General features: G+C 36.0%; 1 protein-coding gene across 1 annotated transcript; it reads right to left on the bottom strand.

Moving 5' to 3' along the window:
* Nucleotides 1-1,900: 1,900 nt before the first annotated feature.
* Nucleotides 1,901-24,718, bottom strand: LOC121369519 (S-adenosyl-L-methionine-dependent tRNA 4-demethylwyosine synthase TYW1-like). Its single transcript, XM_041494628.1, has 15 exons — nucleotides 24,617-24,718; nucleotides 21,254-21,378; nucleotides 18,572-18,718; nucleotides 18,027-18,128; nucleotides 17,109-17,303; nucleotides 14,350-14,440; nucleotides 12,039-12,238; nucleotides 11,342-11,440; nucleotides 10,445-10,594; nucleotides 9,208-9,326; nucleotides 8,466-8,575; nucleotides 5,967-6,144; nucleotides 4,928-5,174; nucleotides 4,178-4,345; nucleotides 1,901-2,861 (listed from the first exon to the last, which is right to left on the bottom strand). The coding sequence occupies exons 2-15, from the start codon at nucleotides 21,371-21,373 to the stop codon at nucleotides 2,652-2,654; spliced, it is 2,136 nt and encodes a 711-aa protein (XP_041350562.1). The 5' UTR covers nucleotides 21,374-21,378; nucleotides 24,617-24,718; the 3' UTR covers nucleotides 1,901-2,651.
* Nucleotides 24,719-24,990: the final 272 nt, after the last annotated feature.

Raw genomic sequence — 24,990 nt, forward strand, 5'->3', positions numbered from 1 at the left:
TCTGAAGTTAATACACAGTGTCATTTGCTCCAGACACTTCATCTGAAGTTAATACACAGTGTCATTTGCTCCAGACACTTCATCTGAAGTTAATACACAGTGGCATACACTCCAGACACTGGCATTCACTCCATACACTTCATCTGAAGTTAATACACTGTGGCATATACTCCAGACACTGCATCTGAAGTTAATACACAGTGACATACCTTCCAGACACTTCATCTGAAGTTAATACACAGTGGCATACACTCCAGATACTTCATCTGAAGTTAATACACAGTGGCATACACTCCAGACACGTCATCTGAAGTTAATACACAGTGGCATTCACTCCAGACACTGCATCTGAAGTTAATACACATTGGCATTTGCTCCAGACACTGCATCTGAAGTTAATACACAGTGGCATTTGCTCCAGACACTTCATCTGAAGTTAATACACAGTGGCATACACTCCAGACACTGGCATTCACTCCAGACACTTCATCTGAAGTTAATACACTGTGGCATATACTCCAGACACTGCATCTGAAGTTAATACACAGTGGCATACACTCCAGACACTGCATCTGAAGTTAATACACAGTGGCATACACTCCAGACATTACATCTGTAAGTTAATACACAGTGGCATTTGCTCCAGACACTGGCATTCACTCCAGACACTGCATCTCAAGTTAATACACAGTGGCATACACTCCAGACACTGCATCTGAAGTTAATACACAGTGGCATACACTGCAGACACTTCATCTCAAGTTAATACACAGTAGCATACACTCCAGACACTGCATCTGAAGTTAATATACTGTAGCATACACTCCAGACACTTCATCTGAAGGTAATATACTGTAGCATACACTCCAGACACTTCATCTGAAGTTAATATACTGTAGCATTCACTCCAAACACTTCATCTGAAGGTAATACATAGTGGCATACACTCCAGACACTTCATTTGAAGTTAATACACAGTGGCATACACTCCAGACACTTCATCTGAAGTTAAAATTCACAGATCATTTTTTTTAACATAGGCTACAAACTGTACAAGAATTAATATACTTGAATACTGATTGTCAATAAAATATTACTTTGAACAATTTTCTAAACTATAATCTCTTCTCTTTTTTCTTCCACAACTGATCCAATATTGATCAGATCCAATTTACAGCAGCATGTATTATAGATATTAGAATACAATGACAAGAACACATTTTTCAATTTAATAAATTTTTGTAGCCAGTGTGCATGAAAAAGTGTCACTGCTAAGTCTTGAACCAAGTATCTTAGCAGCCTTATAGATGCTGTCAAGCTGGCTTTTAATATTACATTTGAATAGATGGATGGTTTATAGACATTAGATAATCCCTTACCAGTCCAACCTGAGGGAATCATAGGTTTTGTTTCAGTCTTTCTGTTCTCCCATCTGTTCTAGATAAGACTTTTCTTTTTTACTCCCCCTACCCCCACCACCATGCCTCAAAATATTGAGCTGAAATTCTGTGTATAGGTTTATCACGTACTGTTACAAATCAAGTTCGACTTTCATGGGGTTCTGTGCCCATTTTTGCAGTTATGTCCCTTGAACTCTGTCGATAGGCCGAGTAGAAAGAAAGAAATGTTTTATTTAACGACGCACTCAACACATTTTATTTACGGTTATATGGCATCAGACATATGGTTAAGGACCACACAGATGTTGAGAGTAAACTCGCTGTCGCCACATATGCTACTCTTTTATGACAGGCAGCAAGAGATCTTTTATTTGCGCTTCCCACAGGCAGGATTGCACAAACCATGGCCTTTGTTGAACCAGTTATGGATCACTGGTCGGTGCAAGTGGTTTACACCTACCCATTGAGCCTTGCGAAGCACTCACTCAGGGTTTGGAGTCGGTATCTGGATTAAAAACCCCATGCCTCGACTGGGATCCGAACCCAGTACCTACCAGCCTGTAGACCGATGGCCTGCCACGACGCCACTGAGGCCGGAGGCTGAGTAGATTACTCTCAGAATGCTTGCTGTAGAACAGTTCAAACAGATGACTATATGAATGTGTGAGAGTTCACTAAAGCCTCGAGGCAAGACATTAAAATGTTGTAAGCATGGGGTCAGATGGATAATTTTATATTCATTGACCAAATTATCTCTAGATATTAGAATTCCAATAGATTATAGAATGAATGATTATAGATAAAAATTACCTTACTAGAAACTTAGCAGGGTCCTGAAATGTAGTGGGTTACTATGAACGTTTTATCCAAGAACAATGAGAGAACAGTTTACAAGTAGTCCTAAAATATTGGATTTTGGGAACTACACAGCATTTTCGTTCCCAGTACTGCATAGGAGAACTAGAACAGATAGTTTTATAGCTGTTTTAAGGCTGATCTATGCAGTTTTAAAAACACGAGGGTCATTTATATATTTTAAAAGACACAAGCAGACATCTGTGTCTGAGGTTATAAATCTTTAGGGTCTATACTCGGTCTTCAATGGCATTATAATGCAATTTGTATGGTGTTGCTCTGACATTAAAAGTCTAACACTCTATTAAAGAGTCTCGAGTGTAGGCTCTAAAAGGTTTTCAAACATGGAGCTTGGTGTATTTCCCGTAAGCATTTCCATCTGAACACAAATCATGTCTAAGCTGCTGTTTTGTCTTTTTTCTTCCTGTGAAATCTTGTCTCCTGCGGATCAAAGCCGCGCTCCGTGGCTCCATACACCGCCCAGTGGGGAGTCTTGGCCATGTAGTCTTTAGCTGTGAATTTCTTGTTAGTCCCTCTGAAGTCCTGCATCAGCTCGTGGAAGCGGTCGTAATCAATCCAAGTCCACCACTCGTTAGCGATCTTGAACTGAAAAAACAACACACGTATACCACACAACAGAAGACACACAAATATTTTAATGTATTTTCTTGATACAAATGATTCGGTAAACAGACTGTCAAAATTAGCCTAAAATATTCTCAAAACTTTGGTAATTTTAACAGACAAAAAGTAACGGAAATCAGATTGAATACTTTAAAATAAAATTGAAGAAAACAAAATTAATATTTGCCTTACTTTTAGAACTGTGATGCTTAAAAACATTTTCACCTGTGATACCCCTTTAATGATAATTAAAGTTTGTTTTGTTTAACGAGGGCACTTGAGCATATTGATTAATCACCAGCTATTGGATGTAAAACACTGAATAATTCTGATATGTAGTCGTAGAGGAAACTCCATCTTTTATGCACTTGCCCACAGACAGAACATCACATACCATGGCATTTGATATACCAGTCATGGCATACTGGTTTAATAGGTAAAACCCCAATCAGGGAATGAGTTCATTGAGGGGGTTTGATCCTTTGACCCAAGCACCTCAGAGAAACACTCTACTGACCGAGCCAGATCTCACCCCACACCCACAGTCCATATATCTAACTTACAGTCAACTGCCTTGATAAGATAAACCGGTCTTCTGTCGCGTATTGTAATACACTGTCACACAAACTCATAGATAAAGCATCCTTTCTGTCAAGGGTGGGACGTAGCCCAGTGGTAAAGCGTTCGCACGATGTGCGGTCAGTCTGGGATCGAACCCCGCCGGTGGACCCATTGGGCTATTTCTCGTTCCAGCCAGTGCTCCACAACTGGTGTAACAAAGGCTGTGGTATGTACTATCCTGTCTGTGGGATGGTGCATACAAAAGATCCCTTGCTGCTAATCGAAAAGAGTAGCCCATGAAGTGGCGACAGCAGGTTTCCTCTCTCAATACCTATGTGGTCCTTAACCATATGTCCGACGCCATATAACCGTAAATAAAATGTGTTGAGTGTGTCGTTAAATAAAACATTTGCTTTGCTTTCATTTCATTTCTGTCACTCATACCGAGTTAAAAAATTATTATTCAATCTAGATTAATAAATTAATCTAAAGGATATGAAATAAGTCACAGTAAAAAAAAACAATTCTCCTAAGTTAAATAATAGAAATATTTACGAGATTATAACTTTCAAAGATTTACCATTATTGAAATCTGCAGCTCTACAGATTATTCAGTCATAAAAAATATTATTTCATAAGTGAAATAACATTCCCTGTTATAACCTAAATAAACTTCTTTTGTACACAAGACTGAAACTTTTTCACATAACTAAATCCAAAGTAAATGTTTCACCCACCTTGGTGTGTGCCAGTAATATGCAGTTAGAGTGTTCGTGCTCCGACGCTATTTCATACTGAGGGAGCTGGTCGGCTAACAGCTGGACGAAGCCAACCACCTCCTCATGCCAGGGAACGTTGTTCATTGTCAACGTCGATGCTTTTGACTCGCCACAGTACGTCACTCCCTGAAGTAAGACAAGAATTAATGGATGGGAAAAATGTAACTGAATTACAAGAAAAGAGTGTTTGTTTAACAACACCGTAGCAAATTTTACACTAGTTTTATTAGGTATTTAGCAGTCACTGTGATACATGGTCTAGAGAGTGGGGAAAAAACTTGCTACGGATATTGCCTCAGGTCAGATTAAATAGCTCTTTTAAAGACTGATATTATAAGAATGTACTGGAATGCCATTAAGTAAACAAATGTACAATCATGTGACTAGAAGCTTGATTCAATACCATGGTGTTAATTTCTGATATTCTGATTGGCTATTCTGACACTCACCAAATTCATCAACTGTGAATTTTTAAAAAAACTGGCAAATTTTATTTTAATTTGGCGAAATAATTTTATCTTATTAATGATATTTTGTTAGACAATAATTGGGTTTCTGCAATTTGTGCTGTTTAACAGATCATTTTGCAAAATGTTCTGCTCACACAGAGCTAGCCCATCTACTTTCAATACCAGCAAGGTAGAAAGGGCAAGGATTACAATAGATCAGAATAAGTATTATAAAAATAAAACACAACCTTCCACTCACCTTGACCTCAATAAAATCTGGGTTGCCCAATGAAACGAGTTTTGCATAGCTCTCAATCTCGTTTGTGTTCCATTCCTTCACCAGAGTGAGTCTGTACACAGTTCTCTGCCCCTTGTCATTGAGCGCGGTCAGACTGTCAAGGAATCGCTGCCAGAAATCTTTAAAGAGAGGACGGTCAATCTTCTTCAGGTGTTCCTGAGTGCCCGCGTCCACACTCACATACAGCTGTGTTACCGGAGACAGGGTCCTGGAAAACGGCACCAGAATTTTTTTTTTAAACGACACGACTAGAGCACACTGATTCATCAGCTATTGGATGTCAAACATTTGGTAATTCAGGGGCCTAATTCACAAAACTCTCTTAGGCTCTGCTAGACAACAAAGCATCCTCTTTGCAAGTCTTTTAGCATTGCACTGCGAGATCGCAAAAGTGCGAGAGTTTAGTGAATTAGGCCCGTGATTAATAGTCTTCAAGGAAACCTGCTACATTTTTCCATTAGCAGCATATACGATAGCCTTTGATATACATATACCAGTCATGGGTTACTAGTTGTAGCAGAAAAACACACAAATATGAGACATCAAATAGACATAGTTTAAATGAGGGTTTCTGCCAGAGGGTAAAATGGGTATGGTGCCATACCAAAAGTTTTTGGCAGATTGTTTTTTAAATTAACCTTTTGACAAAATTAATTACTTATCATTACTGTATGATTTTCTTAACCCATTTTCTTTCTAAGGGAGGCTCCACATACCGCCTGTTTGACTGTGGTTGCATTCAATTCCATAGCAACATGCCCAAAAATTTCTTTTTGGCAGAAACACTCAACTTACTTTCTTTTGCTTGAAACAGAATGAAAGAGCTGCTATAGTTAATATAAAATGTATTATAAAATGTAATATAAAAATATGCCATGATGCAATTAAATTCAGACTGCATTAAAATCTCTATTTTACAACAAAGTTTCTTTCAAATTGCTTAGAAACTGGCTCCAATTTAACATTTTACTTACATAAAAGGAGTACTAAAATGACCTACTTTATGGCGTCTGGGAATTGTGCGTTGGTAACGAGGAAGGTTGAGATTCCCTTGCCATGCAGCATGTCGACGAACGAGTTGATCTTGGGGTACATGATTGGTTCTCCCACTAAGGACAACGCACAGTGCCTCGGCTCAAGGCCTTCCGCAAACCTCTCCGGCACCACGCCTGGCACACCTAGCAAAACAAACACATATAGCTCATATACAACCTCTCTGGCACCACGCCTGGCACACCTAGCAAAACAAACACATACAGCTCATATACAACCTCTCTGGCACCACGCCTGGCACACCTAGCAAAACAAACACATATAGCTCATATACAACCTCTCCGGCACCATGCCTGGCACACCTAGCAAAACAAACACATATAGCTCATATATAACCTCTCCGGTACCACGCCTTGCACACCTAGCAAAACAAACACAGACAGCTCATATATAACCTCTCCGGTACCACGCCTGGCACAACTAACAAAGCAAACACTTACAGCTCATATATAACCTCTTCGGTACCACGCCTGGCACACCTAGCAAAACAAACACACACAGCTCATATATAACCTCTCCGGTACCACGCCTGGCACACCTAGCAAAACAAACACATACAGCCAGGGGTTGAAATTTAATTTTTTTACCACTATCCCAAAGGAATAGTGAATTTCAAAAAACACTATTCTGTCTAAAAATGTACTATCCCTTCAATTATTAATGTACCACTAGTTTTCCTGACTGTGCTACGTCGCCCTGTACATTGCGTAACGAACAATTGTTTATATACCAGTCTATGCATTACTGCGTACTAGCTGGAATTACAAACGAACTCATTCCAAACATTAGTCTCGATTAAAAAGACATTTATTTTGTACCCGTAAGTGCAGGAGAAAGGCCTTAGTAGCGCGAGGATTTGTTCTGCAGAAAAATGTAGCTGAAAAAAAAGCGTAAGCGGAATAGTCGCAGGCGATTTTCGGTATTCTGTGCTTTATTTTCATGACAGAATATTGGAAGGATGGTTTTACTATTCTGTTTTGAAATTTACTATTTGCGGAATAGTGTAAAATTCGACCCTTGACAGTTCATATATAACCTCTCCGGCACCACGCCTGGCACACCTAGCAAAACAAACACCTCATATATAACCTCTCCGGTACCACGCCTGGCACACATAGCAAAACAAACACATACAGCTCATATATAACCTCTCCGGTACCACGCCTGGCACACATAGCAAAACAAACACATACAGCTCATATATAACCTCTCCGGCACCATGCCTGGCACACATAGCAAAACAAACACATACAGCTCATATATAACCTCTCCGGTACCACGCCTGGCACACATAGCAAAACAAACACATACAGCTCATATATAACCTCTCCGGCACCATGCCTGGCACACATAGCAAAACAAACACATACAGCTCATATATAACCTCTCCGGCACCATGCCTGGCACACATAGCAAAACAAACACAGACAGCTCATATATAACTTCTCCAGCACCACACCTGGCACACCTAGCAAAACAAACATATACAGCTCATATATAACCTCTCTGGCACCATGCCTGGCACACACCACACCTAGCAAAACAAACACAGACAGCTCACATAGAACCTCTCTGGCACCACGCCTGGCACACCTAGCAAAACAAACACAGACAGCTCACATAGAACCTCTCTGGCACCACGCCTGGCACACCTAGCAAAACAAACACAGACAGCTCACATAGAACCTCTCCGGCACCACGCCTGGCACACAAACGCAGACAGTTCATATACATGTACAGAATAGATAACTTCAATCTATGAAATCCTTAAATAAATTTCATACTTCTATTAATGCACCAAGTTAGCAGCAGACTGGTCAGTAGTTATTTAGAACAAGAATTTCTGCACAATTAAACGTCTCGCCTATCAAAAACGTTTTTGGTGCGCTGTGATGAACACTCATAGGTGCAACTATAAACCAAGTTTTATTGATCTAAAACCTATAGTTTGTGAGAAATTATCTAAACATAAAACTTTAATTAAAAAATGGATGCAGATGTCACCACCACAGTAAAAAAATAACATTTATATCTCACCCTTTTTACTTCATAAAGGCGAGACAAAAACAGTTCCTATAATATCGTATTTTTATGAGTTAATTATTTTGATAATGTCCACTCCGAAGTTGTAAAACTACTTCTCTTACAACATGTTCAACATTAAATGGCCGTTATATTTACCAGTACAATAAACGTGATAAACGTCTAGCACTCACCTGTGACCTGTAGTATACTATAAGATAATCGGTCTAGCATTCACCTGACCTGTAGTATACTATAAGATATTAATCGGTCTAGCACTCGGCTGTGACCTGTAGTATACTATAAGATATTAATCGGTCTAGCACTCGCCTGTGACCTGTAGTATACTATAAGATATTAATCGGTCTAGCACTCACCTGTGACCTGTAGTATACTTTAAGATATTAATCAGTCTAGCACTCACCTCTGAACTGTTTAATCATGTTCTTGTGGCTGCTGAGTGCTCCTTTAAATATCAACTCGGGATCATCCATCTTCCATTTCCACTCAGTACCCACTGGATTCGTGTGATGTCTGAAGGTAAAAATAAAACAATTACAAACTGCATTAAAAATATGATTACACTTCATAAATAAATTTATTGTTTAACTACCATATTAATGTACTGGATGCCCCACATATTTTGAGACACAAGTATGCAAATGTTTATAACATAAGAATGGAAATTTCATTTAAAAGCATATTACATACCAAAAACATAAACCAGGATATATTCTCCAGCCAAATTTGTATACAAACAGGACACAAAAATATTAATATAAATTATGATAAACATAAGCAAGTATCATGCATTCTGTGTGCACCATCTACATGGAGCAAATTCACAGGTTTCGTTCTTGCATCATCACATTCCAATCAAATCTGTATTGACAGAAATAAACTGCATTCAACAGTCACAAGTCATCAACATTTCAGTGATGATAACATTGTATTGAGTTATCTCCTCCTTGCTAAAATTGTTAAACATAATTGAAAGCTGTGAGTATTAAAAATATATTCATTTAAATACAGATTTAAATCACAAGATATTTGCATCAACATTTTGGCTTTTAAATACTATGTAATACATGTCTATTCTTATATCTAGAATATTAATTAAATATTTGACATAAAAAAGTTAATGACATGACTGGTGTTTATCTTACCGCCAACAAAACACACACTTGTTTGCGCATGCTAAACTCGGAGTGGTTTCCATGCATCGGTGACTCTCAATTCCATAGAACGAGTGTTTGTAACACCCACCTCGACCTCGAAGCATCGACTAAAATAATAATTATTAAAAATATTTTAAAGTCATATTTGTCAAAAAACATATAATGGGTCCACCATGAATTCAAGAATATTTTTTTAAATGTTTTTCAGAGGATAGAAGTATTAACAACCAAACGAAATCTAGTGTGTCCATGGATGCTGTCATAAAGGACAGGTCGCAATTTTTCACTGGCGATTTAATAACTTTCTGGCAAGTATTGACTTAACCTTTAGACAACTGGATTAATTAACGAAAACCACGTTGAGTGGGTACAAGTTTATAATTTTTACTCACATATATTCACTTAAATGTTTTATAAATACATGAAATAAAGTTCATATATGAATCGGTAAGTATTATTTTCGTGTCTTTTTTGTAATTTTTATTATTTTTAGATCGGCTAATGGTGATTAAAATTAGGCAAAAAATTTAAAAAGTTGCGTTTATTTACGGGCATTTGTGGCCAGCTGTCCAGTATTTATGTCCATTATTCCCGATAACAGTGGTTTTCTGACCAGAATTTTTTTTTAAACCCGAACTACGATTCATATTGCAATATTTGGTCATTTTCGTTGTTGGTAAAACGATCAAATTTATTATCAAATTAGCTGTCACAATCAGCTATCGATCCCTGAAAATGACTGCGACGTGCTGCCATTGTTGTCAAGAGAAAATACTTGCCGAAAACCAAAAACTCAAAATTTCAAGGTATTTTCAATTGAAAAAATCAAAACAAAAGCCACCATTTTTGAAAAAAAAATCTTTTTTGTTTTATTATATTTCGGTTTCCAGTGAGCGTCGTGTGCAAAACGGCAGGAAATATGAATTGGGGAATGCACTGTATACAGTGTACAGTATGTCGACTGATGTGACGTCGGGCGAGATATCTCGCCTGCAGTAGTCAGAAGGTTAAAAAGAATATGCGCTTCCTGACCACATGCTGCTATCTTTACCATCTAATTTATGCATATTACTGTCTTGTGCTTAAACCGTAACTAGACATAATCACGAAAACAAATGATTTACAAATCAATCATTTGAATACTTTTGGAACAAAATATGTCACATTTCTTAAAACTGCAATTTCAAACTGTCAGATTTTACCATATCTTCTACCAGCTCAATACCTTTGTCCACCTGCAGAGTTTGACACCCGAGTGAGAACCAATCAGCCGATATCCTTGTTTCTCCAGCGACTGCCTCAACAACGGCGTTATCATCTCACGTGGTTCACTGGAGGAATTGTCTTCACCATCTTCTACCTCAGTCTCCTTAGTCTAATAGTAAAGAAAAACCTTTAGTATGTAACAAACAGGTCAAACATGGGCACAAAGTGTTCATTTTTGTAATGAACTATCCTACAAAAATGAATTTTGTAAATAATTTCAGTTTGGTTTGACGTTAGAAGAAAAGTAAAAGAGTTTTGGAAATAAGAATAAAAATACTATTTCTGTGCTCAGAATTAAATAACGTGTAGCAAATTCCATAGCATGGGAAAAGGCATATCCCGTGGGATGGACTATAGTAAAACTTATGGCTATTTAATTATTTTAAAACAAACAAAAAACTGTCCAAAAATAAATCACTGAAAAAGTGGTTCATTCTATTGTTTTCTCATTTTAGTTATTAAAGAAAAAACACCTCAAATCAAATTGTATGTGATGGCTCCACTTATGAAAAAAACATTTAATGATGTGAAAATATGATGCATGCATAAGCTTTAAGATAAAATAAAGAATACAATACGAGCATTCATTAGACACCATGTATCTTACTTATTCTAAACATATTTAACAAATCAAAGTGTGTTTTTAATTTAACTTATACGTCACAGACAATCACTTTAATCATGCTTGTTTCATTGGCTGTGGCCAGTAGGTTTTTAAATCGAGATCCTACTATGTGATACCAAAATAATCTCACTCGGTCTTCTCTCCAAAGAATGTGTAAGAGATGCTTTTAACAGTTTTAAAAACAACTATTACAATATCTCCCTGCTTTAAAGAAGATGAATTAGGGCCTACCATTTTTGCTAACTTCATGATTTTCCCAAGGTCTTCCAGATCAACAACATCACTGCTTGGTTTCTTGGAAGTCATTTCTTCATCACTGGACTCACAATGCTACAACACAAAGTTTAAATATAAATCAAATAATACTACAGTAAGTGTAGTTTCAACAGTCAGTTCTACCACTGCACTGCTAATACTAAAACACAAAACTGTACAGTGTAACGTAAACATTAACCTCCATAGAGGGGATTTGAATCGGGGACCCTCTAAAAAGGTTGCAAGATTTTAAAAAGTAGGAAGCTACTCTAAGCAAAGAACAAGAGTAGAAAAAGATATTGTTTAGTGCCGAGTCCTGAATTCAAGAAAAATTCAAGATAATTTTCATTTCTGTTAATTAAACCAAAAAGACCTGAGACCATCTTTAAAAACACATTTGTCTACTGTCAACTTTATTTACATTATATGGGAAAATGAAAAAGGAGAAAGACGGAAGTAACAGGGCTTATGAAAATATTAGCCATTTAATGGCTGTTGGGATGTTCGTACCAGTCTATCAGAATATGGGAAAATCCCATTAGAGGTCAGGTTAAGATGAAAGAAAGAAAGAAAGAAAGAAAGAAAAGGAAGAAAAGAAAAGAAAAGAAAAGAAAAGAAATGTGCTGAGGGTATAAATCCTATGCCCGACATACACAGAATAACTTTTGCATACATCACTGTGACTGTGACTGTGACTGTGACCATCCTCGTCACTGCTGCAGTGTTTGTCTGGCCCATCGCCTTCTTTCTTTGTACATCCGCACTTTCCAGAGCAGGCACCTCCCTCACAGCTGTGGATATCTTTACCTCTCAAGACTCTCTTGAGTTTCTTCATTAGGCCCTTTTTCCATAACGTGAAATCACCATCCAAACCTTTGAAAATAGGTGTCAAGGGGTCTATTACAAAATTTGTTTCATAAATGCTTAAACCGTTGTGAACTGATGGGCATCTTTAAAAACAAATAAGTTTGCTGCATGCCAATCTATTATTTAAGTAGTAAGTTACGTTATGATACAAATTGTTTTGTGAAATAATGGAAAATAAAGATATTATGGGCATAAAACATGGAGTTGGTCAAGCTACAGCAAACACATTTCATAGGGCTTATTTACACTGAAAGGGAATTTGACGACACACTCCAAACATTTTACTTAGTTATATGGTGTCAGACATATGGTTACGGACCACACAGATATTGAGAGAGGAAACCCACTGTCGATTAGCAGCAAAGGATCTTTTATATGTACCATCCACGGTTCTACATTAACTTTTTAAGGCACCTGTCCTGTAGGACATGCAAAAAATAAAACTACCTGTCCCATCAGATATACCACTTCCTTGTATAAGAACATTGCCACAATGGAAAAGCTATTTAATACAGCTTACTTCGTTGTTAAGGAGGAACTCCCCTTCACTGTCTACCCAAAGTTATTGTCACTCCATGAAAACAATGGTGCTAAGATGGGTGACCAGTATCAAAGTGAAATGCTTGTCGGCGATTCATCAAGTACCTCTACGAAGATGTCACGGCTACAACCATTAAACAGATATCACACTGTTCAGTGATGGGGCTCATGTTTGATGGAGCAACTGACACAAGTGTCAGTGAAGTTGATCTCATCTATGTTTGCTATGTCATCAATGGACAAGCCCAAAATCAGTATCTGTGCTGCCAGCCGGTAGAACATGCACATACTGATGGTGTGTATCATGCTATCGATCAAGCATTCCGAGATCTCGGCATTGATGAATGGAGGTCAAAAGTTGTCGGTGTAGGTTGTGATGGCGCAAATATATTATATCTGATGTGTTAATGCATATTAAATTGCATGTACCACTGAAGCAGTTTAAACACACACAATGGCATACATTGATTGCCGCAACTGACCAAATATAAATTACAGGCCTACATGCAAAATACTGACCATGAAATATGTAAATAAACACGATTGTATGCCTTTATACTAAAAATAAGCCTAAAAGCAGAAAAATATAGGTTGTCAAATAAGAGAAATAACTCTACATACAATTCATCAGACAGAACATTAATATTGTACCAACAATAACTTCAGCTCCATATTATTCCAAAGATCATAACAAGTTCACACCATAGATTTCTAAACATGTTTTCATGATGTGGTTATATTAATTATCATGCAAAACACAAGTTTGTGCTTCGTTAGAAAGTCATAAAAAATTATATTATTTGGCAGATAATTGATGGGTTTTTTTGCATGTTTTTTTATTGATTAAGAAGGGTTGTTTTGTGAGAAAATATGTACGTAAATATACGCCGCCCCTGGCCCTTTTCCAGTCCAGCAGACGACGTACTGCAGACAACATCAACTGACCAATGACAGCGCACTACATAAAGCCATGGCTTGCCATAAGAAGTATCGCGATTGATCTGTTGCGTTATGGCATTTTAACGCATGCATATTGGAAGTTACCGAAATATCAACTTCCGACATTGGGACAGAATCAACAAGATCGTGTTCACGCTGAATAAATGCAAAAAATTAGCAATATGATCGGATTTTTAAGCACCTGTCCAGTCGGACAGGTGAAATGGGGTATTCACATGTACCCAGTAAATTCCCGGACAGGCGGACAATCCTTACTGTCAAGCCCTGCCATCTCAAACACAGGAGAGTACATACCACAGCCTCTGTTACACCAGCTGTGGAGCACTGGCTGGAACAAGAAATAGCCCAATGGGTCATTTACATTGGATGCGTGTGGTCCGGCTCTTATGCTCTGACTGGAAATAGTGTATTTTAATTTGTGCATCCACACAGCGCTGTGTCCAGTAGGAATGAGCCCTTAAACTTAGTCATGTGTTGAAGTGTAATTTAAAAACATGAGAGAAACTTTGAGTGAATGAATAATTGAAGAATTTTATCAAACTAAAGTGAATATTAGAAACATGAGAGCTGAAAGAAATGAAGTAAACAAATGTGACAGTTTAATTTCTTCGTCTCACCACCATTCTTGCCATTTTCATCACCACATCCGACTTCCTTAATTCGGGTGGCGGACAGTTCAGTAAACCACTGATCAACTTGTTTGGCCACCTGAAATAAATAGTGTTAAATACAAAACTAAATATCATATGTACTCGGGCCATTTCGTGGTAATGATTTAAGCCAGGACGTGACATTCCGACTCTTATGATCTCCTTAACTAGAAATTCAGTTTTATCATTTATAGGTTCATTACATATAGTAGTATTAGCATGTCAGGCCTAATTTAGTTTTTTGTCAAAAAAATTGACTTATAAAGTGAAAAGTAAAATGTGCCAGGACGTGACGAAAATGGACATGACTTTTTTAACACTGCAGTCAATTCCAAAACTCTGCTCTCCTGGTAGAATGTTTGCTTATTGAAATACACTGTTTAACACAATATCCAGTCTATTCCTAAATGCCATATAGCAATCTACTAAAAAAATATTCTTTATGATGTAACATTTATTTTTAAAAATTTCAGTACAAGCCGGGACATGACGAGCCAGGACGTGACTTTTTGTCCAGTTCACTTATACTAATAAATGCTATGTATATCAAATACTACTAATGAAACACTGTTAGTTTTTGAAACCAATGATATTTACTGGTTTTAAGTATTTTTATCATTAAAATAAGTGCATAAAATCTTAATTAATTGAACTGTCGTTGTGCAAAAAACAATTCTCATACAATATTCATATAATATACTTTTATAACCCATAACCATATCATTTGTCAACAAGATTGCTTATCCTGATGTTGCTAAGTCTGGTGATTTTTGTCCTACCTGTACAATACATGTACAAACTAAAAAGACAAAGTATCTAGGTGTTACTTTTTCGTTGGCTGCGGCATCAATTTTTGCTTTTAGCTCAACATTGATTGTACAAATGTAGCTTCATTTCTCATAAATTACATGTCCTGCATCAGTAAAGCTTCATTTATAGTTTTATCTATGAATGTTCTCCTTAATGCACGTCAAAATTTGTTTTTCAATTTTATTATTTTAAAATATTAATTAAATGTTTTGAGGTTCGATTTTTAAAAAATATTTTAGAAACATTTTTAATATGCATTGAGATGGATATCTACAGATGTACTATCAATGACACTGAATAACTTTGGGGTATAGGCAAGACATTTAATTCTGAAGAATTCTTGTTTGCAATTTACCATATGTTTTAGAATTAAAATATATTATATTTTGCCTTTTGCTGGTATTTTTATGATCATCTGATTTAATTGGAATTCAAAATATGAACCCCAGTCAGTATAGAAATTAGTCTTTGGACAGTTTCTTCTTTCTGTTTATCATTATCTGATAGGCCAAACTGTGAACAATGTATATTAATATAAACTGTTGATGGTTGACAATAGCAAAAATTTCATCAACACAACTGATTTGAATTCCTCCAACCGAAGTTTTATGATCAACATGTATCTTTACCAATTACATCCTTCACTAGAGGAATGTTGGTTTATATATTCTAATTCATGTTTGGATACCCGCATCTGCCAAAGAATAAACTTAAGATTTTAGCAGAACATTCTATTTTAACAATTCTTTGACACAATATTTATTGTATGTGTACACCAGTTTGGGTTCACAAAATGGAACTCTTGGTATAAATACAATATTCCTTAAATTGGTAGATTATCAATAATTCACTGTTTGGTCAAAACATAGAAGCATAGAATTGATAATAGTATTTTTTTTAAATCTACATAAATCCACGTTAAATATTCGAACATGCTCTCCCAAACTTCCACTTTTTCTGTTTCTGATTCTTAATGGTGAAGGGTAAAATATTGAAAATAAAAGTAATTTCTTTTAGGTACATGTGCATTATCTAGTCAGTTTTGCCGATTTCTTTATATAGAGAAATTTAATACATTTTTAATCTTTACTCAATTTAACCTGCCATCTTGAATGTCACGTCCTGGCTTAATGTCACGTCCTGGCTCAAAGTTTGAGGTGGTTATTTTAATCATTTAATACAACCAGTCATCATTATACCTTTTATTTATACTTGGAACATTGAGAAGGAGGAGGATTAAAAAGGATTTTTATTTCTGAAAAATAGTTTTTAAATAAAACTAACTTTTATATGTCAAATCAGCCAGGACGTGACATTATATATTTTGAAAAATAATTTAATATACTAATTATGATATGAAAGAAGGCAAAGTAGTATTTTCATATGTAGTATATTTTAGATGTGATGTCCTGATAGCTAATTTTTAAATTTGACATAACAGTAATGAAATATTACGAAAAAACAAATGTCGCGTCCTGGCTTACAAAAATTCTTTTTTCAAATAAAACCGTCATAAAAACCCATAAAACATAAGTAAATTGGCAATAAAAGTATATTTGTATGTGCTTAAGGGTGTTAACTTTAAGCTATAATAAAAACTTAGTTTAATAGATCATTTTGAAATTTCCACACCCATGGACCAAATACCACGGAATGGCCCACTCCAAGTTTTGGAGCTAGATAATCACAGAAAGTAGTAACTGATGATTTTGAAACAGTAATTAAACCTGAAAACATTTTATTTATAAGATTGGTAGCCATTATCAGCCTGAATAAACAAGATTAATTATGATGTAAAAATGCTATTTCAAATGAATGAATGAATGAATGAATGAATGATTTAACAACACCGTAGCATGAAAAATGCATTTGCCATTGGGTGTCAAGCAATGTGTTACATAAGAGTTTCAACTTACTGTGTTAAACGAATCTGGATAAAGAGAGTTCCCCAACCCAAAAACAGAGAAATATGTTCCGTTCAATAATGATTTCTGAACACGGAAATCAGTCGCAGTCTCCTGCAGCCATTTATAGAACCAAGCAGCTCCTTCTGGTGGCATTCCCTCTGCATACGTTGATATGATGAACACACACACATAGTTGTTGGCACCCTATATTAAAATGTAACATTACAGTTCCTTTTTATATTTACAAACAGTGATACTGCAAACCAAATACTGCATAAATTTTCATGTTTAGCTAATCATAATTCATGTAACAGAAGACAGCAATTGGCATAAATGTTTTATTGATATAGAGTTCAAGCTGAGGATAACATATCAGTGTTTAATCTATCGCTGGCCAAATTAAAGTTAAATTTGGGGAATATATTTCATTACAAATTCACCAAAAAGCTCATTTAAAAATTGTCTGTTAGACAAAAATTGTTAAAGGTACAGCCATTTCTGCTGTTTGGCTAAATGAAACTTTAATTTGGCAACATATTTTCTTAGCAAATTCGCCAAATTGTTCATATTTTATGGGCTTCAGCATAAACCCTAAGATATGTATGTTTTTGTACATTTCCACCACCCTTACCGTCTGAAACAAATATTAAATATAACTATCCACAGATCATGCTCAATAATATAATTTCAATTCAAGCCTTTTACACCAATCCTAAACCAATGTCCCAAGTCTGATTCAAAGGAACTGAAGAGTCTGTAGACAACTGCTAATTTCTGTAAACAAAAAAATGGGCTATATACACACACACACATACACACATTTTGCTCGATTTCACCACATTTGTACAGAGATACGCAAAAGCATTTGGTTCAAATAAAAAATCAGTTTCCATGGTGAGGTTTATACTTGGAACAAAAGTTACTTACTTCTTCTGCCAGACTGTCTTCCGGATCATAGGTGCTGAGATCAACACAGGAAGATTCAAAACCCAGGGATTCCACTTCTTCGGATAGGACCTCTGCAAAATGCTACACAAAAATTATATGATAAAAATATATTTATTAGACTCTTAGACACCTCACAAAATATCTGATATATAAATAATTATCTAACCTGTAGATTACTGAATTAATTTTTAAGAAAAACATTGTTGAGTATGTACAGTTTAAAATGTATGCTCAATATATTTTCACTTAAAAAGTTTATAAATATGTAAAATAATTTTGGAAATGCAAAATAACAGACAATAAGAATCAATTAGTAAAAAAAAATTATGCAATGCATGCAGAATCTCATCTGCAATATTCCAAAGGTGCAAATAATAATCTTGTTTAATGAAAATTTAATTATAATATTATTCTAGATAAGTCTGCATTGTTATCGTTTTATCATACCCTTAATAAAAAGGTTTAAACGTTTAAAAATATCAAGTAAACAGAGAGGAGGGCTAGTATATAAATTCTTTTTTCACCTTAGAGTTACCGGTCTGTGTTCCATAAAAGATCTTCAGTTTTCTTTTGGTCTTTGCCTTCTTTTTTGTAGCTGTCTCTACGTGATTTGTTTTATCACCGACAGCAGCTATCCTGGCTCTTTTGTGTTCATCGGTGTCTTTTTCTTCCTGCACGAGGAATTAAGACATAAAAGTGTTAAGTAATGTTTGTAGCAGCAATACAGCAAAAAATAAATAGGACTGTCAATCAAACATCGTTATCTGCATGTTGAAGGGGCTAAACCAAAAAGCTCAAGAAAACAGTGGGAAAAGATAAACAGTAATTTTTTATAGGGGTAACTTCGGACTTTGGTAACTTCGGCCTGGTAACTTCGGACCCGAGTAATCTCGGCCCCAGGTAATCTCGGACCCCATTGGCTTAGTTAAGAGGAATTCCGTTGACATTTTTCTACTGGTCTCGACGGCACAGTGCCTAAGCAAACGTCGGTCTTACAAGGATGACAGGTACAGGGTTCGCATCCTGGTACCGACTCCAGTCCAGAGTGAGTTCTTAAGGGCATAACGGGTACATGTAAGGCCACTACACCCTCCTTTTTCTCATTAATACTCTCAATAACATATACCTACTAACAATTAACCACTGAGGTGTGTGCCATAACAAGTGTGCTTGAACCTTAATTGAATATAAGCACGAAAATAGTTGAAATGAAATATGTTTTTTCATTTTATGGCATATGCAGTTCAAACGTTCATTTCAATACACATATTTCTCCAAAAGTATGGGACATATACCCAGTTGCACATATATTTTATTTCTAGTAAATCAAACAAGAAGTTTCAATTTCATATATATCTTTATTTTCTAAACATTTTAATATTAAACATTAAAATAGTACATACTCTAGATATATCTGATGGACAATTATCATCATTCTTTACGCGTCGTGAATACAAAATATATACTAACTATATATATATATATATATATATATATATACGTATATGTATTATATATATGTGTGTGTGTGTGTGTGTGTGTGTGTGTGTGTGTATGTATGTATGCATGTATGCATGTATGCATGTATGCATGTATGCATGCATGTATGCATGTATGTATGTATATATATATATATATATATATATATATATATATATATATATATATATATATATATATATATATATATATATATATATATATATTCCAAACGTAAAAGTAAAATCCTGAATAAATAAATGTTGTGTTTTTTTAAATTTATATGCTTACATCAATAAACTAAAACAATTTGTGATAACATCAAATATTATATAAACGATTAAGCACTATTTTTATTAATCAGTAATCTAGGCATACAGTTTCTAAAAGTAAACTGAAAGTTCACAGTTGTCAGAGAATTGTAGACCACATGTCTCATTCTACTGGACGGGTCCATTTAATTTGGAACATAAACGTAGAAGCTGCAGCGCACTATGTGAGCCTTCCACATATTCTCCCCAGTACTTAAAGATTTTTCTTTGAAGATCCCGGTATTTTTTTTCTTGGTGACGTTTCAGTTTTGACTCGCTCAGCGATCAAACTTGAAGGGTACCAAGCAGGGTAATCAGCATATAAAATGGCATATGTGGGTGACCACGTTTATTTAGTCTGTTGTGCCACCCTTCAACATCATTATTTGTACGGATACTGAGTCCGTAGACGCTCCAAGATGATGGTGGCCAAACAGCGCTCGTGATCCAGGTATTGCCGACATATTCAAACAAGGCTTTTAGATTACAGTTCACATACACTAAATGGCCTCTCAATGCATTTTCACCAATGGCTAAATTGGGATTGTTTGATAGGTATTAAAATGCTTATAATTTATATGCCGAGGATTCAAACATGCTTAATGTGGGCATAACATCTGATTAAAATCAGGAACACCTACCAAATCAAACCATATTAAGAAGGGGACGGGGTATGAGCAGAATAAATGTTTAAAAGTTAATAAACAAAATACAGACAACAAAATGTACAATGAATATATAATAATGTTTAATTAAATAAAAAAACTCGTCTTGAACTAATAATATCAGGTTGTTTCACAACAAACTTTCATTTGCGTATAACCCAGATATAAGTTGCTTTCATTAATACAGAGGCCGAGATTACTGGTCCGAAATTACCTGGGGCCGAGATTACTCGGGTCCGAAGTTACCAGTCCGAAGTTACCACGTTCCAAGAAGATAACACAGGTCAAAATAATGACAATTGATATACATGTATATACACGTGTATATTAGAGCTGGGTGATATTGACATTTTAGGTTCGGTATAGGTATCAGTATTTTGGGGGTGATTTACCTCGGTATCTGTACGGTATTCGGTACTGATACAATATCGATAACGATATCAAGCGGTATTTTCAATATACTTGACTTTAAATGTGTGCCCGAGTGAAGTCTCACCCGCTAATTTCATCTAAATAACATTAAATTTCAGACACAAGGCCCTCATCTCTCTCTTCTTTTCAGCTATTTTGTGTTCGTCAAATATATTGTTAGTGCTTTACGAAATGGCGGATAACATTTTTTAATACCGAAATTTCAGTATTTTAAAATTTGCATGGTACAGTAAATCGGTATTGACATGATACTGATACCGACCAGTATGCATGGTATACTGCCCAGCTTTAATGTATATACACATGTAATCCTACTTACTGCATTGTTTTTTCTAAGTGAATACCATATCCATGCCAGTCCTCCTGTTGCTAGAACAACCGACCAGACAGGAATTTTGAAAGTCCGAGACAGTTTCACAGTGAGCAGTTTCTCCAACATTTTGTCTGGGGAAAAAGAAAGAGACAAAATATAATTTAATAAAGATGCTCTATATGGTCAGGGTAAAACGAATGAAATAACCTGTATAGAATCAGTCATGTGACGACTCAAACTCTTTTGCCAAATTTGCCTTTCTTTAGAGCAAAAACGTTAACAGATGTATGATGATAAATACCATACCAGGGCGCAATACTGCGAGTGAAACACTCGCATATGGGAGTGAAATTCTGTTACGGCAATTTAAATTTGCAAAACACTCGCCTTTTAGAGAGTATATTATTTTGTCAGCATCAAGCTGTCATTGTGACACATTTTAGTTTACTGTATCAGTCAGACACATATGTATTGACAATCGAAACTGTAAATTTAAATTTTAACGTTCCGGATAGTCGAAGTCGGTCGAAGTATTCCAATATCACACTCGGAGCTCTTCGGTCAACTTAACGAACCACAACCAGAAAGCCTCAAGACATACACAGAGCCTTAGACCAATCTCTTTGTAGCCAGTTTGTTTGCTCCTAACATTAAGCTAAATATTACATGACAGTAATATGTTAAATAAATAAAAAGTGCTCTCAGAATTTTTATTTTTTTTACTTTATTGTTGGTAACAATAGCATACAGTCAACAAAAATAAATAAATAAAATATGTTGTAGTTTCAATAAATGTAGCTGTCCGTACACTTGTTAAAATCTCGTAACGGCAATTTAAAAAAATGGCTTACAGTACCTGAAAATTAAAGTAGAAAAAAGTACCGTTAATAAAAATTGACGCTTTGGAGATGGATTTTTTAGCAGTTATGTCGACTGGAAAAAAGAAACCTTAGACCATAGCTGCATACTTCCATATTGATTCTGTTATGCCTGTAATTAAGTAAATGCGTTTCAGACGATGATCCTGGTGGTCAAACAGATGTGAAAACAACCCCCCAAAACAGTTCAAACAGAGTGTTCATTTTGGGAATAATGGTTATTAGATTTCGAATTTCTAAGATACGATAAAAATGCAAATCAAATGTGTTGTGAATACTGTCATAAAGCGGGTGTCAGTTAAGCAGGTTACTTCTCATTTTGTTGCTGGATCTAACAAATGTGAAAACATTAGTTACACACAGTGAAAGTCGCGGTCACATAAGGTGCAGTGACTATATTCTGAATTTAACAATGAAGCCACCAGTTCAAGCCTACAATTGCAAAACAATTTAATGCCATTGAGAGTCAGACGAAAATACTGTCACAGAACTAAAGGTTAAAGTTAAAACAGCCTAGCCAGTTGGCGAGTAATAATCACGAGCTGGCTAGTGGGTTTTTAATTTCCTAGCCAGTTGGCGAGTAATAATCACGAGCTGGCTAGTGGGTTTTTCCATTTCCTAGCCAGTTGGCGAGTAATAATCACGAGCTGGCTAGTGGGTTTTTTCATTTCCTAGCCAGTTGGCGAGTAATAATCACGAGCTGACTAGTGGGTTTTTAATTTCCTAGCCAGTTGGCGAGTAATAATCACGAGCCGACTAGTGGGTTTTTAATTTCCTAGCCAGTTGGCGAGTAATAATCATGAGCTGGCTAGTGGGTTTTTCCATTTCCTAGCCAGTTGGCGAGTAATAATCACGAGCTGGCTAGTGGGTTTTTTCATTTCCTAGCCAGTTGGCGAGTAATAATCACGAGCTGACTAGTGGGTTTTTAATTTCCTAGCCAGTTGGCGAGTAATAATCACGAGCTGGCTAGTGGGTTTTTCCATTTCCTAGCCAGTTGGCGAGTAATAATCACGAGCTGGCTAGTGGGGTTTTTTCCATTTCCTAGCCAGTTTGCGAGTAAATATAAAACACTCCTTTGCACCCTGTATATTCTGATTGTTACTCACCAGGCAACACATTAAGTGCATGCATTAGTATTTAAGAATTTGTTTAAAGCACTTTAAACACCAACCTGTAGCAATACAATTTACGCTGCTTTAACTTTAACCTTTACAACGTACATTGTTTACAGTTAATGTTTGTTTTTATTTAATGATGCCACTAGAGCACCATGATTTTTTATCTTATCATCGGCTATTGGACATCAAACATATATGCGTCATTCTGACAATGTTTTTTAGAAAAAACCCGCTGTCACCACATAGGCTACTCTTTTACGACAGGCAGAAAGGGATCTTTTATTTGTGTTTCCCACAGACAGGATAGCACAAACCATGGCCTTTGTTGAACCAGTTATGGATCGCTGGTCGGTGCAAGTGGTTTACACTTACCCATTGAGACTTGCGGAGCACTCACTTATGGTTTGGGGTCAGTATCTGGATTAAAATTCCATGCGTCGACTGGGATCCAAACCCAGTATGTACCAGCTTGTAGACCAATGGCCTAACCATGATGCCGGTTATGTACATTGTAGTAACAATACTAACATGGAGAAATGCTACTGAATCTTACAATACTTAACATTTCAGTAAGTTCACCACTGTCTTTGCTGGTCCATTTTAGGGGAATACTGCACCTCACACCCTTTCATCTTTTGTTTCTGCCTTTTACATTTTGCCATCAATTTTAATATATTTATTTTTCTGGACCCAGCAATATTAATTATTATACGACATCCACCTTTATTTCTACCCATACTGCAGTTTTAAATTTTAAATTTTTTCACACCATGACATCTGTAAACTCAACATCATAAAAGCCAAACCTTTTGGCATAACTTAAGAGTCTAAGCCAATCAAATCTGAAGATAAAACACCTTGTTAGATTACGAAGTTGAGTTTGGGAGAAAATAGAAACCTGTAATCATGATAATTAGCAGCTTCGCATAATATCAGGCTAAACAATACATCACTGTAAAACACGATTAAATGTCAAATACACACGTATTTTATTCTTTATTTTTCAGCTGCAGACTTTTAATTTCACCGCCTCAGTGCCTGGGTAAGTGGGTTACATTAATTTTATTTAAGTGTAAACTACTTTTAAATAGTTGTTGATACTCATCTTATTATTGGAAAATAGTTTTAGTTTATTAATATATCTTTTGCAAGAAACTAATCAAACCCACTATAAGAATAAAAGGTGTAATCCAACCCAGCTGTAAACAGAAAGTTACCAAGGCAGTAGATTTACTTTGGTTCGCCTAAAACGAGGTGGGGTGCGCAAAGAAAGAAAAATCACCAAATAATCTACATTTTGTGCTATTTGTTATAGACCTGTCCACAATTTGTGGTGATATAGCAGCAATATAGACTCATGTAGACGTACTTACTAGGCTGTGGTTTTGATTAGCCTAATCGTTATAAACATTTCGTCATCTTGAGAAACAAATCGTGGTTAATGGACATCGCCATTTTTATTGACACGGCGTTTGAATCCCTCCTTTGTGATGGGAGTACCGCCTTAATAGGGGAAGGACCTTCCTTTGGCACTGTCACTAACCATAACCCTATCCCTAACTCTATTTATAAGTATTTATAATGTTCTCTATACACGACAGTGCCAAAGGAAAGTCCTACACTGTCGAACTAGTTCACCAACGTGTATTTAAATTAAACGAGTTTCTCGGAAACATCGTGACTTTTTATTTAAATCACAGTAGTGAGAGAGACAGACAGCGAGAGCCAGACAGACACAGATAGAGAG

Source organism: Gigantopelta aegis, chromosome 3, assembly GCF_016097555.1.
Source record: "Gigantopelta aegis isolate Gae_Host chromosome 3, Gae_host_genome, whole genome shotgun sequence".
NCBI lineage: Eukaryota > Metazoa > Mollusca > Gastropoda > Neomphalida > Peltospiridae > Gigantopelta > Gigantopelta aegis.

Bases quoted from the DNA above. Each gene is read 5' to 3' on its own strand.
- LOC121369519 (XM_041494628.1), bottom strand. From the start codon at position 21,373: ATGTTGGAGAAACTGCTCACTGTGAAACTGTCTCGGACTTTCAAAATT. The intron at 14,441-17,108 runs GTAAGTTGAAAC...TATTTATTTCAG, and splicing joins ATCCAGATTCGTTTAACACA to GTGGCCAAACAAGTTGATCA. The intron at 9,327-10,444 runs GTATTGAGCTGG...TTATTATTTTAG, and splicing joins AACTCTGCAGGTGGACAAAG to TCGATGCTTCGAGGTCGAGG.